At 34.5% G+C, this 17,722-nt stretch overlaps 1 protein-coding gene and 1 long non-coding RNA gene across 9 annotated transcripts in view; both read left to right on the forward strand.

Moving 5' to 3' along the window:
* The window catches only part of LOC135277781 (uncharacterized), a 223,434-nt gene that overhangs the window by 169,000 nt on the left and 36,712 nt on the right, over positions 1-17,722 (forward strand). The window lies entirely within an intron of this gene.
* The window catches only part of LOC135268135 (rap guanine nucleotide exchange factor 6-like), a 141,204-nt gene that overhangs the window by 114,948 nt on the left and 8,534 nt on the right, over positions 1-17,722 (forward strand). For all 7 annotated transcript variants that reach the window (XM_064383761.1, XM_064383762.1, XM_064383760.1 and 4 more), the window contains one exon: positions 16,076-16,151. In XM_064383761.1, the coding sequence (XP_064239831.1) occupies positions 16,076-16,151 (76 nt within the window). The remainder of the gene's footprint in view (positions 1-16,075; positions 16,152-17,722) is intronic.

The raw sequence follows: 17,722 nt of genomic DNA on the forward strand, positions 1-17,722 counted from the left end.
TAACTGAAATAATAAAGCGAAGGAATAGTTTAGCTATGTATATTATTGCTTTTTAAATGTAAGAATTTAAATGTCATGTGGTTTTCAAAACTATCTGTGGTTATGATTTATTGCCAATTAGTATTTTGAATTGTGAGTTCAAAATATTTAAAATATTATCTTAGATGTTTCTTTTACCACACATTTATGGCTTTATAGGGATTACATATTTTTGCTATTTTATAGAAAACAGAATTTCTGGTATTGAGTGTTCAGGTATTAAGAGAGCTACACAAACATTAAATCACTATTTTCTTAGTTACACTTTTAACTAGTTTTTTTGAGTCAGATATTTGAAGATAATTTCACCTTATCTTTTCTTGATAGCTTACCTTTTCATGTTTTATAACTAGAAATTGCTTAGGATGTAAGTATAATTTCCTTAAGATAAGTTTGGTATTTCTTAATTAAACATTTTCAGAAAGTTATAAAAATTAGGGCAATGGGGCCGGACGCAGTGGCTCACACCTGTAATCCCAGAACTTTGGGAGGCCAAGGCAAGCGGATCACAAGGTCAAGAGATTGAGACCATCCTTGCCAACATGATGAAACCCCATCTCTACTAAAAATACAAAAAATTAGCCAGGCATGGTGGTGCATTCCTGCAGTCCTAGCTACACGGGAGGCTGAGGCAGGAGAACTGCTTGAAATCAGAAAACAGAAGTTGCAGTGAGCCCGGATCACGCCACTGCACTCAGCCTGGCGATAGAGCAAGACTTCATCTCGGAAAAAAAAAAAAAAAAAAAAAAAAATAGGGCAATGGTTAAAATTTGTCAAACATGTTCCTGTTTATTATTATTATTATTTTATATTTCATTAAGGTGAATTTAGAAAACAGTCATTAGGTACTCAAGCTGAGTTTAGTTTTACACATAGAAAAACCTCAAGTTAAGAAATTCCATTTCATTAGGCTAAATCAGATATATTCCAGGAGGGACATGTATATATTCTAGCGTGTATGTATCAGAGACCTATATGAGTGTTTCCTTCTTTTCTTGCCATGATGGTTCATATAGTCCAAGATAATAATTAATTATTATTCAGAATCTTGAGACCATTTCCATTTACTTCTTTTCATCTGATCTTGAATTTTAACTTACACAATTTTGGGAACACAAACTAAAGAGTTGTGTTTGAATAAGGTATTCCAGGTTTTATAGCCATTATCCCACTTAAGTGAACTTTTAAAAGTTTATTTTATTTATTTATTTTTGAGACAGAGTCTCACTCTGCCACCCAGGCTGGAGTGCAGTGGCGTGATCTTGTCTCACTGCAACCTCTGCCTCCCAGGCTCAAGTGATTCTTGTGGCTCAGCCTCCCGAGTAGCTGGGATAACAGTCATGTGCCACCACTCCTGGCTAATTTTTGTGTGTTTTTGTAGAGATGGAGTTTCGCCATGTTAGCCAGGCTGGTCTTGAAGTCCTGGCCTGAAGTGGTCTGCCTGCCTTGGCTTCCCAAAGTGCTAGGATTACAGGCATGAGCCACCACATCCAGCCCCATTTAAGTGAACTTCTAAAGTCCTTTGTGTATAGGGAATTTTGTGTTTGAAAGCATCATTGTGGCTGAAACAGATTTTTTCATGGATTATCTGTGTTAGAACATAAAGTAATTTTAGTCTTTCAAATATAGTAGAGGAGAGCTGCTTGATTACCACTCAAGCCCAAGAAGCATGAATTTTAATTTTTCTAAGAATGTGCTTGTGGGACAGTGTATAGAAAAGACTTTAGAGTCCTTGTGTTTGGCATTAAACATGGTTAGAAGATGATATGGGGCAAGACTATCAAAGTAATTGCCTAAGGTAGAGGTTTTCAAACCAGGCAGTTATTAGATTTGCCTAGCTTAGGAGGGGCAAAGTAGTACGTCCCATGCCCTAGAGATTTTGGTTTGCCACATCTGGTTTGGACCTTAGACTCTCTTATTTTAAAAGTGCACCAGCAGGTGGTTAATCAGATTTGAACAGAGAGGCTGTAGGTGAATGACTTTAAAATCAGTATTGTATAACTGTTTTGAAGGTAGATCAATAGAAGGAGACAATCCCTGGAAGATTTGGTAAAGCTGAAACCAGAGACAGGAACCTTATCTTAATGGTCTCTGTGTGCCAAAGCAAAGGGCCTGACTGGTATTTCCATGGAAAAAGAAGCTGATGGAGACTAATTTAAAAGGGCTAATTGATGGTATGTAGTGACTGAAGGTTACAGACAAGGGAAGAAAAAGAAGTAAAAGATGGCTTCAGTGCTTTGAATTTGGATGTCTATAGAGTGATTACTTTGACAGCTCTAACCAAATCTGGAGGGAATGGGGTAGATGGATATCAGAGTTGTAATGGTAATGAAGATACTTGATTTTAGGCATGTTTAATTAATGCATTAACAAATAGGTGGGAGCTACAGGGGATATAAAGAGATAACCTGGGTCAACTGAGAAAGGTTGGAGATACAAGGTAGGGTAGGTGGAGAGTTGGGTAAATACAATACTGAAGGAAAAGAGGAGTATTTATAGCTATGTCAGAAGGTAACAAACAGGGACAGAATTTTAAAACTTTAAAATTTTGCTGTACTGCTCCTCCCAGTGCAGAAATGTCTCATGGTCTATTTTAGTAAGCCATGCAGTATGTTGTCAGTCCTTATATAAAGTGTCAATCCTTATATAAAGTGGATGCCAGATTTATAAATGTTACTGAATTTTGTAAATGAGGCAGTATTAATCTTTCACAAAACATTAATTTGAAAATGATTGAGTTGCTTTCATTTTTTGGCTTCTACGAACATTCACAAATGTCTGTTTGGGTGGGTGTATGCTTTCCTTAATTTCTTGGAGAGGTACCTAGGGGTGAAATTGAAGGATAACATGGTACATGTATGTTTAATTATATAAGGAACTCCCACACTGTTTTCCACAGTGGCTATAACATTTTGCATTCACACTAGCAGTTTATGAGATTTCTGTTTGCCTCATATCCTCACCAACACTTGGTATTGTCAGTCTTTTTCATCTTAGCTGTTCTAGTATATATGTCCTAGTAGATATGTGGCAGTATTATTACTGTGGTTTTTATTATGCATTTCTCTGAAGATTAATGTTAATAATTTTTTCATGTGTTTCTTGGCCATTTATATATCTTTGCAGAATGTCAGTTTGCCTCTTTTGCCTGTTTAAAAAAATGAGATTGTTTGTCTTATTTTTGAGTTGTAAGCATTCTTTACGTGTTTTGAAGACAATTATTTTGTTGACTGTATTTTGCAAAAATTTCCTTCTAATCTATAATGTGCCTTAAAAAAAACCGTTATCTTTTTTAAAAGCTAAGGCTTTTAATCTTAATGAAGTCCATGTTGTCAACTATTTTTTTTTAATACTTTGTACTTTTCGTGTCCTCATTAACAAATCTTTTCTTCACCTGATGCCATAAAGGTTTTCTCATGTTTTTCTTCTAGAAATGTAATAGTTTTACTTCTTCCCTTTAGGTCTGAGATCTATTTTGATTTAATTTTTGTGTATGGTGTGAGGTAAGGGTTGAGGTTTACATTTCTTCATACATTCAGTTGTTCTGGAAGAGTTTATTGAAACGAGTATTTTTAATCCATCTAATTCCTTGGCACGTTTGTTTAAAATCAATTATTTAATTGTAAAAATAAAAATATTTAACTATAAAATATTTGTTTAGATCTATTTCTGGAATCTCTCTTCTGTTCCATTGCTTCACATGTCCATTCTTCCACCAATACCACACTGTCTTCATTTGTGTAATTTGGTAGTCACTTTTGAAGTCATGTAGCATAATCCCTGACTTTGTTATTGTTTTTATTCTGTTCTTGCCTTTTTTTTTTTTTTTTTTTTTTTTTTTTTTTGAGGCGAAGTTTCACTCGTTACCCAGGCTGGAGTGCAATGGCGCGATCACGGCTCACCGCAACCTCCGCCTCCTGGGTTCAGGCAATTCTCCTGCCTCAGCCTCCTGAGTAGCTGGGATTACAGGCACGCGCCACCATGCCCAGCTAATTTTTTGTATTAGTAGAGACGGGGTTTCACCATGTTGACCAGAACGGTCTCGATCTCTTGACCTCGTGATCCACCCGTCTCGGCCTCCCAAAGTGCTGGGATTACAGGCTTGAGCCACCGCGCCCGGCCTGTTCTTGCCTTTTTATATACATTTTAAAACCAGCTTGTCAGTGCTAAATAATGTTTGTTAGAATTTGGTTGGAATTGCACTGAGTCTATAGATCAACTTGGGAAATACTACTATGTTAACAATAATATTGAGCTTTCCAAACTGTGAACTCTCTCTTCATTTAAGTTTTCTAGAATTTCCCTTTACAAGGTAAGTTCCCTTTGGTAGTTTTTAGCATGCAGATCATACACATTCTTCATTATATTTATACCTAAGTATTTTATATTTTGATGATAAGTAATAGGTTTTACCATTTCATTCTATAAGGGAAGCTTTGAAACAGAGGTTAAGCAGTATTTCTAGTGTTAGTTATTGGTAGAATTAGAACAGTCTTTTACTTACAAAACAAGTGTGAGCTCATGAGAAAATCCACTTAATTCAGATGAATTAAATCAATTCCATTTTATTACTTGATGTCTTTGTAAAAGATTATATATGTGTATGAGTTTATGATTTTCCTTTCTTGGACATGTCTTATTTTAACTTCTAAGAACTAGGAATACAGTATTATTCAAGTGACATGAATTTTTGTTGAGGTTCAGTCTTACAAAGACATACCATTTCAGCTCTGTTACGATATGTGCCAAATTTTGGGGAGCTTGCTGGCTAGATTTTGATGCCATTAACATAGGACTTTAAAGAATATCAGATGTTTGGTTGTTATTCTTGAGATCTTATTTGATTCTTGAGATCTGTTCAGGTTCTTACTGGCTTAGGGCCAATCTGAATCTTTCATTGTATTCATCTGCCATCTCATTAATATGTTACATATATCTGTTTGATTATTTCTTAATAATGTAATTGTTGATTTCACTTCTGGAATGAATTTTATAAAAAGAGAATTTGAAGATAAGATGTTAGAGCTGAGCTTCCTTGTCTATCCAACTCTTACACGGCCGGCTTTGCACGATGAAATGGTGAATGTTTAACAGAAGTATTTTGGATGGGCATGTGTCTACATGCTGAAAGGAAAAGCTGTTATGGACCATAACCTTTATACAAACTGATCAGCTGCCATCTGTGTACAAAGCACTGTGATCAGCAGAGACCTGTTTGTGCCACTGTGTATACTGATAGCAGCAGATTAATTTAGCTGAGCCTGTTCTCTAGCAGTTTGGTCATGAGGACATAGACACTACCAAAGTGTAGTCATCACACCACTCATCTTTGCTGATTTAGATTGTGGCAAGAGAGAAAAACTGCTTGCTCTCTTCACCCCAGTACAGCTGAGGTAAGAGCCACCTTTTTTTCTCTGGAAGGGAAAAATGAGAGCAAAAGCAGCCTCTTTTTAACTTTTCCCATACTGTTTTGATTTAAATTTATTCTAGTATTTTCCATAATAATCCCTCAGGCCAGGTATACAGTTCAGCATCCCTTTGGCAGAGAGCAACTAGTTTGTAGTACAGCTTGGGTAAATTTTAGTAACAAAATTATATTGCTAGAACAAAGCATTTGACCTTGAAGACTCAGAGGAGACAGACATTGCAGATTTCCCTACTTGCCCTTGACTTACAAGAGAGAAGATAATGAATTAATAGAAATTGATAAAGAGTGTCTGTCAGGCAGCCGCTGAGGTCATGAGGTTGGTATGCAGAAAGAGTGCCCATACAACATGTGAAACACATAGCTGCAGCCAGGAGAGGTGGGTGGGTCATCGAAGCAGGAAATTAGCCGTCAGATGGAATGTTGGCCTCTGTACAAGCTATGCCGTGGGCACGGACTCACTGGGAGAAAACACACAGGGAAATGGGGAGTGCTCAGTGCTGCAGAGAAAAGAGCTCCTATAGAAGATGACAGCATTATTGCTGTTAGTGGTGCTTCAAAGATAACGAAGACAGTGCAGGTTAGATTTTTTTTAAAGGAATTAAAGTGTTAGTAGCTTAAATATCTGATGTTTAGTACTTCTGTAGTAAAATAGACAACAAACTACTGAGGAATGAACGGGGGAACGGTACAGGTATAAGGCCTTCATATTGTATAATAATTTGTATCTTTTACTCTATTTTTATAACTAGAGGGTAAATGTTAAGATTCACTCTGCAGAGGAGCAAACTTCTGTTAATTTGTATGGGGGTGATGGTTGTTAGAATGTTTCTAAGTGAGCCTTGGAAGAAATTTAGAGATGCATAGTGTGTGTTCAGTTTTCCCAATACTTCTGAAATAGAAGCTGGTTAAAGTCCATGCTTTAGAAGCAGTTTGCAATTTACATACATACATGTAATCTACATATGCACTTGGTGTGTGTGAGATTTGTAAAATAGCTGTTACTTTTTTTGGGTCTAAACTAATGAATATATGGGATCAACTTATTAAGAAAAGATTATATGTATATTATGGAAAGCCTTTCCACCCACTTTCCTTTTATACTGACATTAAAATTTATTTTTATATATTATGCCAATTTTGGAGAATGGAATTGATGGCATCAGCAGTTACTTTTTAACTTTTCCTCCCTAATTTAATTGCCACTCTGCTGTCTGAAGACAATGTTATGTGATTGTTTTTTTGTTAAGTCCTAAACAAATGAATTGGTTTTGGTTTAGGAACATCAGTCCAGTCAGTTACTTCGATTTTTTAAGGAAGAAAATAAAATTTAGTAACTGCGTATCATTTTCTGGAAACAGGGATGTGAAAAATTGATATATTGGAGTATTATGTTTTTAGTCATTTTGTAAATTAAAATTGCCCACCAGTATAGTATCTCTTTGACTCCCATGTATTCCCTCACTGGATGTAGGCTGACTTGAATAAGTTTACATTCCAATACTGAGACTTGCATTCCACTGGGTAGTTCTGACGTACAAGAAGAATGTGGAGGCCCATACAAAGGGCAAGCTTAGGGACACTGATAGAAGAGGCTTCTGTGCTCTGTGACTGCCTTTCGTGGAAAGCTCACACTGGCAGAAAGTGCTCTTGACCCAACTTAGGAGAGGAAAATGTGGTCACAGAAACTTCGGACAATTTGGCCTTACAACACCTGCAACACCCTGTCTGGTGTTTCATTGCCTATGGGTATTTACAAAAACTAGGTGAGACTTTATTTTCTCAAACTTCATGTTGTGTGGGAGTCTTGAAGGAAAGTTTGATTTTCTCTATTTTATATTATATGGGAGACTACTTAGTAATTTTTTGTCTTCATATTTTTGGTATTACAAAGTCATACCATTTGCATCTGAAGAAATATTTAACTTGGTTTCAATTTTGCCGCAATTTTAATTCTTAATTTTTAAATTGTTCTGTATAAAAACTTTAGCAGAAAATTTAATGGGAATGAAAGTCTGGATTGTTATACTGTTTTTAGAGCCATCATTCCGTAGTCATACTGAGGGAGTACTAGCATTTAGGAATAATCTGTTTCATATGCTGCAGGTGGTCTTTTCAATAATCATTTGCCTGTGGGCTTAATTTTTCGTTTTTTAATGGCAGGAAACTCACAGATTGACCAGAAGTGAACATGTATCACTTTTAGTTGTCATCTTGTGGTTGTTTAATACAAGATTATAAGGACATGCTGAAATTACATTAAGATTGAATAGTCAAAAGGCAAGATGTACAGTATATTTATGCAGAACAATTTAGAAGGGTTTAAAATAGACCATAACGATAACATTTTCATTCTGTGTAGAAGAAGATTATCAGCATTCTTAAAACACATGTACCATACTTATCCCTTCTACCACCCTCTTTTCCTACTTTATGGCCTCTAACTAGACACTTCATGTCAAATGCTGGTGTCTAGTTAGAAAGAGCTAACATGTTTTTAAAATATTCAGGCTAACTCTCATTGATAATTGTTAACCTACATCTTTCTTGTTTCTGAAAGAAAGCGATTCATATATATATGTGTGTGTGTGTGTGTGTGTGTTTAATAGCGTGTCTTATATACAAATACAGGTATACACACAAAGACTGAAAGTACTAAAAGACCAGAAATAACTTTTGAAAGATATTTTAATTCATAGTAGAAAAAATAAGCTTTGTATCTTTAAAAATTAAGGAGTCTGAAATTTTTAAATATCTTGTTTATCTTGGTATGTGGTATTATGAGTTCCATTTCATAGAAGCAGATGGCCTACTAGTTGAAATTCTGGCAGTAGCTCCCTGAAGAGATTTGGTCTTTATAGATTTGACATTCAGATCTTTGCCAGGATAACCCTAAAGCTCTTTATGGTCATTTGCAATTTTGCTGAATTTGAATTGCCTTCTGAATTACAGTGCTGATTTGTGTTTTTCACTCAGTTAGCCAGTGAGTGAGCCTGGCCATTGAGAATTCACCTCTCAATGAAACTCACTTCTTGACTTGTCATTGGGTTATAGCTGTTTGTGTACTTGTCATTCATGGAATATAAACTATTTAAAAAGAGGTACTGTATTTAGGGAGTTTTTGGTAAACTCTGTATTGATTACCAAGTTTATATTGGTAATAATTGATTTTATTATATGTCCATTGAACATTTGGAAGAGGAATAGATAGCACAGTAATATATATATGTGAGAAATAATATTAGGTAGTCATGCACTGTATAATGATGTTTTGATCAATAATGGACTGCATATACAATGGTCATCCCAGAAGATTATAATATGATATTTTTACTGTACCTTTCCTATGGTTAGATGTTTGGATACACAAATACCATTGTGTTATAATTGCCTACAATATTCAGTACAGTAACATTCTGTATGGGCTTGTAGCCTACAAGCAATAGGCTGTATCACCTAGCCTAGGTTTATAGTAGGCTATACCATCTGGGTTTGTGTGTGTATACTCTGTGATGGTCAGACAACAGTAAAATTGCCAAACAACATATTTCCCAGAACATATCTCCATCCTTAAGCAATGCATGATTGTATGTTAACATATATTATTACTCACACATACTATTTTGCTATGTGTTATATGTTGTATAATATATTCTCACAAATATTTATATGTTAAATTTAAACAAAGGTTTCTCACATGAATCATACAATATGTGAGAAATAATAGATGTTTTATATAGAGAAAAAATAATGAACCTCAAATATAGGGTCATGTGTAAAAAATGAGATTAATGTTAGGGGAAAGAAAAATGTTCATGTAATTGACTTTTCCAAATTCTGATTTAAAATAAAGATTAAGGATCCTTAATCCAAAACTTTCAAATCCAGAATGCTCCAAAACTTGAAATTTTTTGAGCACTGGCATGGTACTAAAAGGAAATGCTCATTGGAGCATCTTAGATTTCATATTCCCAGAGCAGGGATGCTCCACCTGTACATGTAAATATTCCGAAATCCAAAATAATTCAAAATCCAAAGCAGTTCTGGTTCTAAGCATTTTGGATAATGGATACTTGACCTGTATTTCAGTCATGTTTGTTTACCTTCTGCCCATCTCTAACTAGTTCTTTGACACACTGTTTATCACTTCATTGTTCAATTATCATATAAAAGAGATAGGTTTCCAGTTTTTCTGTCATCAAACATAACTTTTCCTTTGTTCCCAAGATTTGCTGTTTGTTCAAAGTAGAGATTCTACTTTTTCTTATTCAAGTCCCGAGTTTTTGCCAAGAAACCCAAATGTCCTCTTTTTTATGGTATCTCTTCTAAGTTTTTTTATTGTGGTAAAAAAAATGTATAAAATGCATTTTAACTATTTTTAAATGTATGGTTACTTTTAAGTGTGTGTTCCAGTGGCATTAATTACATTCACACAGTTGTGCAACCAGCAGCACTACCTTTTCTAAAACTTTTCTGTAACTCTGCACAGAAACCCTGAAACCATTACACTTTCCAAACCGCTTTCTCCAACCCTTGGCAACCTTGAATTGACTTTCTGTCTCTCTGAATTTGCCTATTCTAGATATTTCATGTAAGTCGAATCATGTGGTAGCTGTACTTTTGTGACTGGCTTGTTGTCTTTAATTTATGATTTCAAGGTTCATCCGTGTTGTAGCAGTTATCTGAACTTTATTCCTTTATACGGCTGAATAATATTACATCATGTGCATATGCCACAGCCTGTTTATCCATCATCCATTGTTGGACACTTGGGTTGTTTCCACATTTTGACTACTGTGAATAATGTTCAAGTGAACATTGGTGTACAAATATCTGTGTGAGTCCCTGCTCTCAGTTCTTTTTGATATTTGTCTAGGGCTAGAATTGCTGTGTCATGTGTTAATTCTAAGTTTAGATTTTTCGGAAATCACCAAACTGTTTTCTACGGTGGCTGTATCGTTTTACATGCCCACCAGCAATGCATAGCGTTCCCAGTTCTCCACATTTTTTTTCTTTCTTTTTTCTTTCTTAAAAAAGGGAAATAGTATAAAATTGTAGCCATCCTGGTATCTCATTCGCATCTGGCTTCAGGTGTGAAATGGTAACTTATTGTGGTTTTGATTTGCTTTTCTCTAATGACTAGATGCTAAGCACCTTTTCATGTGTGTATTGGCTCTTTGTATATCTTCTCTGGAGAAATGTTAAGTCCTTTGTCAAGTTTACATTGGGTTGTCTTTTTGTTGTTTGGGAATTTTTAATGTATTCTCAATATTCGATCTTTATCAGATCTGTGATTTGCAAATACTATCTTTTATTCTGCAGGTTGCCTTTTCAGTTAATTAAGATCCTTTGATGCAGAGTTTTTAATTTTGATGAAATTCAGTTTATCTGTTTTCATTCTCTTTTACTCATGCTTTTGGTGTGTACCTAAGAATCTATTGCCAAATCCAAAGTCATGAGGATTTATTCCTATGCTTTTACTAAGAGTTATATAGTTTTAGCTCTTATATTTAGCTTGTTGATTCATTTTGAGTTAAGTTTTATGTATGGCATGAGGTAGGGGTCCAGTTTCATTCTTTTTCATGTGAAATCCAGTAATCTCACCACCATTTGTTGAAGACTCTGCTCTTCTCCCATTGAACAGATATGGCATCATTGTCAAAAACCAACTGGTCAGTTATTTGCAGCAACCTGGATGAGACTGGAGACTGTTATTTTAAGTAAAGTAATTCAGGAATGGAAAACCAAACATCATTTAAGTGGGAGCTAAGCTATGAGGATGCAAAGGCATAAGAATGACAGTGGACTTTAGGGATTTGGGAGAAGGGTGGGAAGAGGGTGAGGGATAAAAGACTACAAATTGGGTGCAGTGTATACTGCGTGGGCAATGGGTACACCAAAATCTCACAAATCACCGCTGAAGAACTTACTCATGTAGCCAAGTGCCACCTGTTCCCCAATAACCTATGGAAATAAAAAACTTTTTAAAAAAGAAAACATAAGGGAAAAAAAAAGGCCTGTTAATTTAACACTCAAACACAAAAAAATCAATTGGCCATTGAGGTACGAGTTTATTTCTGGACTCCCAATTTTGTCCTTTTGACCTAAGTGTCACACTGTTTTGATTACTGTAGCATTGTTGTAGTAAGTTTTGAAATTGGGAAGTGTGAGTCCTCTGACTTTGTTCTTTTTCAAGTTTTTTTTTTTTTTTTTTTTTTGGCAAATTAGTTCTCCTTGAATTTTCATATAAATTTTAGGATCAGCTTTTCCATTTCTGTAAAAAAGACCGGTAGAATTTTGATAGAGAGTATGTTGAATCTGTAGATCACCTTATGTAGTTTATTATAAGACTTACAAAAAACAGTGCTGTATTTGATAGTGTTAAGTGTCCATTTCTGACAGTGGCATCAAGGAATAGGATACAATCACATTTGGATCAGAATGTAGTCAATGGTTTAAAGCAATTCTAACCTGTTTCCGATTTTTTAATCAAGGATTTTAGGTGTACATTTAAGTTATCCAAGTTCTTCTTTAATTGTATTATTTCTAAGTTTAAAAAATGATTATTTTAGAAAGAAGTGATGCTGGCTTTCAGCTGGTGTTAGTAGGACTTAATGAAATGTTATCATTATTATTATTTTTATTTTTGAGACAGAGTCTTGCTCTGTTACCCAGGCTGGAGTGCAGTAGCACAATCTCAATTCACTGCAACGTCTGTCTCCTGAGTTCAAATTCTCCTGTCTCAGCCTCTTGAGTAGCTAGGATTACAGGTGCCTGCCACCATGCCTAGCTAATTTTTGTCTTTTTAGTAGAGATGAGGTTTCATCATGTTGGCTAGGCTGGTCTTGAACTCCTGACCTCAAGTGATCTGCCCACCTCAGCCTCTCAAAGTGCTGGGATTACAGGCATGAGCCACCGAGCCCAGCCTATGAAATACTATCTGAACTTATGCATCTCGTCTTTTGGAAAGCCCTTTGGATTCCCTGAATTTTTTGTGAGAAACTTTTTAGTTCTGTGTTTTTCCCCTAAACTCTTCCACGGTAATATCCTTTTACAGATTTGATTTTCTATAAGGGTATATATTGCCATTATTGTTTTTAATTCTTTCCTTGTGTGTGTATCATTTCAAAGTTTGTCTTTGTTTATAATTTTGTGTAAAAATTTTGTTTATAATTTTATAAACTTTTTTTGTTAAATTTTTTTTTCTTTAAACAAATTTTATAAACAAATTCTTTCCTTGTGTATCATTTCAAAGTTTGTCTTTGTTTATAATTTTATTTGTGTAAGCATCTTGCTGTGCTAATCCATTCAAAGACTTCATTTTTGTTAATGACTTTTAACTGACAGGTGAAAACCTCTTGTTTAACATAATATTAAATACCTTGTGCATTTGATCACTTTTTCAATGTAGAGCATTGCATTGTGCACACTGGTTCTTCTATGGCTTTCCTGCACTCACGGTCTTTATCAAATGTCTTGTTCTTTATTCTTACTGCTTTGGTTTTGTGTTTTACTATCTCAAAGTGTATGTGTTATTTGCAATCCTGAAGATTTAGCACCATTTTTTCCCTTCTAAGTAATCTAAAATACTTAAAAGGATTGTTCTTGATACCGTCTATGAGATACTTTATGTTCTGTGCATCTTCATCTAGTTGTCATTTTTAAGTCTCTGTACTTACTTTCCAGAGCTGAATTTTTTTAACAGTATTTGTATAGAACTTGGCCAAAGATTTTTGAAAATGTAAGTAATTACATTTACTTACTTTTGTTTATGTATTTATTGTTTCAGAGAATCAGAGAGCAGAAGCAGATGTAACTTGTGGACTTTCTAGCTAACATTTTTCTTTTTTTCTATTGCTTTGTCTGTTTCTTCCAACCTTATAGCTTCTGGTTTGTGAGCTAAGCACATCATCTCTGTGAGAGAGGTCAGAGGCTTTGTCACTGATCAAGCCTAGTGTGCATGCTCATGACTTACCCTTTGGCTCCTTTGAGGCTGCTCTTCCTTTCTGCATTCCTGGCTGTGTTTGAAATAAATTGATTGTTGAATAAATGAAGTAATATATTCTCCCTTGCTCACATGTGTTCTGTGTGCATCGCTTTTTCCATTCACCTTATTCAGTAAATTTATCTGATGAGGAGTCTGCAGTTTCTCTGGTTCACATCTTCGTGATGGTTTGTAGAACTTGAGTCTTTTTGTAGTTGAAAGAGTTTCATCAGGCTCTAGTGCAACTGATTTTCTGAAAAACTCTCATGGATATATTTTTCTATAGCACATTTTAGGAAATGTAGACTTTTCATCCCCAAAGTAATAGTGTGCTAGTACAATAGAAGTGTGACTTCCTAGCCATAAAGTTCTGTTGAACAAATGACTAATTGGTAAGAGGATTTACATCCTAAGTTCTGGAGTGGGGAAGATGGTACTAGATTTGGATACAAAATAAGTAACAGTCATATAGTTTATTTATGTCAACATTAACACCTTTTGTTGCTAAAATTTGTAAACAATTCTAACTTTTTAAATCAAGTATTATATGAACAGTGCATGCATTACAAACATTTATGGTTTTTTACTCTATTACATTTTTAAAAGGATAAATATTAGATCCCTATATTTATAAACTTACATAAGTCTGTAACCTGCCACATATTTTACTAACACATTGAGATTTTTAATTTGTAGTGTTTAATTATAAGCTTCATTTTAAAAAATTAAATGGCAAATAGGTAGATTCAGAAACTCAAATTTTTGTGTATATTGAAGTGTTATGGAATTTCAGTTGTATTTAATTGTAAGCTAAAAGAAATGTTTAAAAATTCAGGTCATTTTAATTCCATGAGAAGTAACATGACAATAGATATATTATGTTGGTTCTGGCAAATGTTTTCATTTATAAAAAGTACTCTAATGTGTATGCTCATGTGGGCATATGCGTGTGTGTTTATATATATATATATGAATATTTTAAAAAGTTTTTCAAATATGTTAAACATGATGCTAATTTTGATTTTCATAGAAACTTTTTTTTTCTTTTTTTCGAGACAGGGTTTTACTCTGTTGTCCAGGCTAAAGTGCAGTGGCACGTTCTGAGCTCACTGCAACCTCTGCTTCCCATGTTTAAGTGCTCCTCCCATCTCAGCTTCCTGAGTAGCTGGGACTACAGACTTGTGCCACCATGCCTGGCTAATTTTTGTATTTTTAGTAGAGACAGGGTTTCACCATGTTGCCCAAGCTGGTTTCGAACTCTTGGGCTCAAGAGATCAGCCCTCCTCAGGCTCCCAAAATGCTGGGATTGCAAGCATGAGCCATTGTGCCTGGCCAGAAATGATTTGGAAAAGGACTTAATTATCTTTAGCAATCAGATAATTATTATTAAGGAAAAGGACTTAAGTGATGGTCTAGTCTAACCTGATAATCTATAAACAAATAAAATTTGTCATATGATGTGGTCAAGATAGTTTGCTAGAGATTGCAGATGATAGAATGAGAACGTTGGCTTTTCTGTTTTCTTCCTCTTACATGACTAGGCTCCTAATACATGAATCATTGTGTATTACTATGATATAAAGAGGATTATAAACAGAACAAAAATTTCCATAGGAGTCCCTCACAGTGCCTAATTAACTTGGAAAAACTTGTTCAGTGAAATATTTTTTTGGTAGAATTTTAAAACTTTTTTTCTTAAAGTTTACTAAATATGATTACCAAAAATTTTAATATTAGGCCAGTGGTGGTTCACACCTATAATCCCAGAACTTTGGGAGGCTGAGGAGGAAAGACTAATTGTGGCCCTAAATTCAAGACCAAGCTGGGCAACATAGCCGGACTTCGTCTTTACAAATATTAAAAAGAAAAGAAAAGAAAAAAAAAAAAAAAAGTAGCCAGATATAGTGGTACGCACCTGTAGTCCCAGGTACTTGGGAGTCTGAGGCAGGAGGATTGCTTGAGTCCAGGAGTTCAAGGCTACAGTGAGCTGTGATTGTGTCACTGTACTCTGGCTTGGGTGGCAGAGTGAGACCCTGTCTCTTTAAAAAAAAAAAAAAAGAAGTAATGTTAACTGGAGGGAAAGATTTTTGGAGAAGTGAATGAGTGAGTGAAGTTTTAGGTTAACTGAGAGAGCTTCACCCAAATTCTCTGTTCTTGATTCTAGTTTGCATATCCCTATGTCAGAAATAATAATTCTTCTCCACTGTTAATGTGAGAATTCACCACAGACAAGGCAAAGGTGCTATGTCTCTGTTCACTCATGCAGAGTTCTCGGGAGGAATGAGCTTTTTAGTCATCTATCAACTGAAATCACTTTACCATAAAAATTAAGTCTTAAGTTGATTATCTTTTTCTGAAAACATTTAGAATAAGTTGATTTGAAAATTCAGGAAAATAAATGCACTTTTTAGGTGAAAAAAATGTTTAACCTAAGCAAGTTAAGTTATAAAGAGAATTACATGTGCTTTCTTGTCATTCTGTGTAAATTATTAAAGATAGTTCACTTTCTCCAATGTGTACTTTTTCTAATTGTTTTTAATTTTTATTTATCTGGAAGTTTGGCTTATGTTCACAATTCACCTGAGATTGTCCTCATTGAATTTTTTTTATTTTTATTTTCTTTCTAGTTTTGGCAAGCGTTCTGCAGGAAGTTTTAGGCGTGGCTGTGAATGCATTGTTTTAGAGCCTTCTGAAATGATTGTGGTAAGAATATTTCTGTGAGGACTATTTTTCCCCTAATAAATTGTATGAAATAAAGGCATTTTTACAGACTGCTTGAATACTGTATTTTTGTTGAATAGAAGATATTGCATATTTTCTATAACATTAAGTATATTTCACAACTTTTTATTATGAATTTGAGTTCATAATCATAATTTATTATTTACAGGATTCAATTAAATACAAAACAATTTTAAAAGGTACAAGTAGCTAAGTCTTTGTTTTTTGTACTTTGTAATTCACTCTATAGTAATGCCATTTAATTGAAATTTGGGGAGAATCTCTTGATTGCAGGATTTTAGCTCCCCAAGTGTTGATTGGAATGAGTGAGTTACTTTAAATGAATTACTAGGTTTGCTGGTGTGAGAACAATTTTGGAATGTAAACATGCCTCCATTGTGAATAATTGTGAGGACTAACCAAATGGAACTTGTGTTCACTGTTAATTCATTTGTCAAAGTTTCTCAGATTTTTTAAATGAGAAATTATTTTTTAAACAACACTTTATTTTTAAAAATAAAAGAACATCATTTGAATTATTTCAAGTAATTAAAAGGAAATTTTGGAGACTATTATTCTAAACACTGTTGACATCTTTTCTCTTTTGTAATGGAATTTTGTGACCTAAAACATGTTAAGAGATTATACATAGAACATATTATTAAAATAGATGCTAGCAACATAACTATTTTCCTTGAAGCTAAAAACCAAACCTATCATATTTTTTTCTTACTGTATAAGAATGATATTAAGACAGGATAATATGTACCCTATAAAAAAATTAGTAACAAAAATAAGTTGAGGTAAAAGAGTTTCCCAGCTTAGACATTCAGTTGATAGTCTACTGTCCCCATCCAGCATTGTAGTTGGGAAGGAAGATCTTGTAAAGTAAATGATGACCAAATAACGATGATGATGGAAACTTGTATTCACATTTAGTAAAGTATTTGGTAAACAATTCTAGGTCTCTTTTCAGAGAAGATGTTGGGATTTTCCCTATGATGTAGGAGAGGAATTCTGTCAGAAATGAGAACTTCCTCATCAAAGCTACCAAACTTTTTGTAGAAGTAACTAAAATAATTGGTAAAATTTTACAAAATGTACTCAAGTGAGAAAGTAGCATAGTTATGAGTAAGGATTTAGGATTGGGAAGAATGTAGGCAGATACATAGCACTTTGTAACAGTAGATAGTCTAGATATTTCCTTGAGATTTTATCCTCTATTGATGCTATTTTTAGATTTCTCTGAAGGACTTTTAGTCTTTAAAATTGGGTATTTTATGCTTCCTGATTATACACAAACTACTAGGTTTGCTGGCATGAGAACAGTCTTGTAACCTAAACATGCCTTCATTACAAGCAGTTGCGTGAGGAATAACCTAATGTAACTTTTGTTCTGTGTTATCAGCATTTCTAAAAAAAAAATTTTGTTTTTTGAGATGGAGTCTAGGCCTGACACCCAGTCTTGGCCTGATACCCAGTGCAATAGCACAATCTCAGCTCACTGCAACCTCTGCCTCCAGGGTTCAAGCAATTCTCCTGCCTCAGCCTCT

This window comes from Aotus nancymaae, unplaced genomic scaffold, assembly GCF_030222135.1.
Source record: "Aotus nancymaae isolate 86718 unplaced genomic scaffold, 86718_ANA_hifiasm-v0.15.2.pri h1tg000033l, whole genome shotgun sequence".
In the NCBI taxonomy this organism is placed as follows: Eukaryota; Metazoa; Chordata; class Mammalia; order Primates; family Aotidae; genus Aotus; species Aotus nancymaae.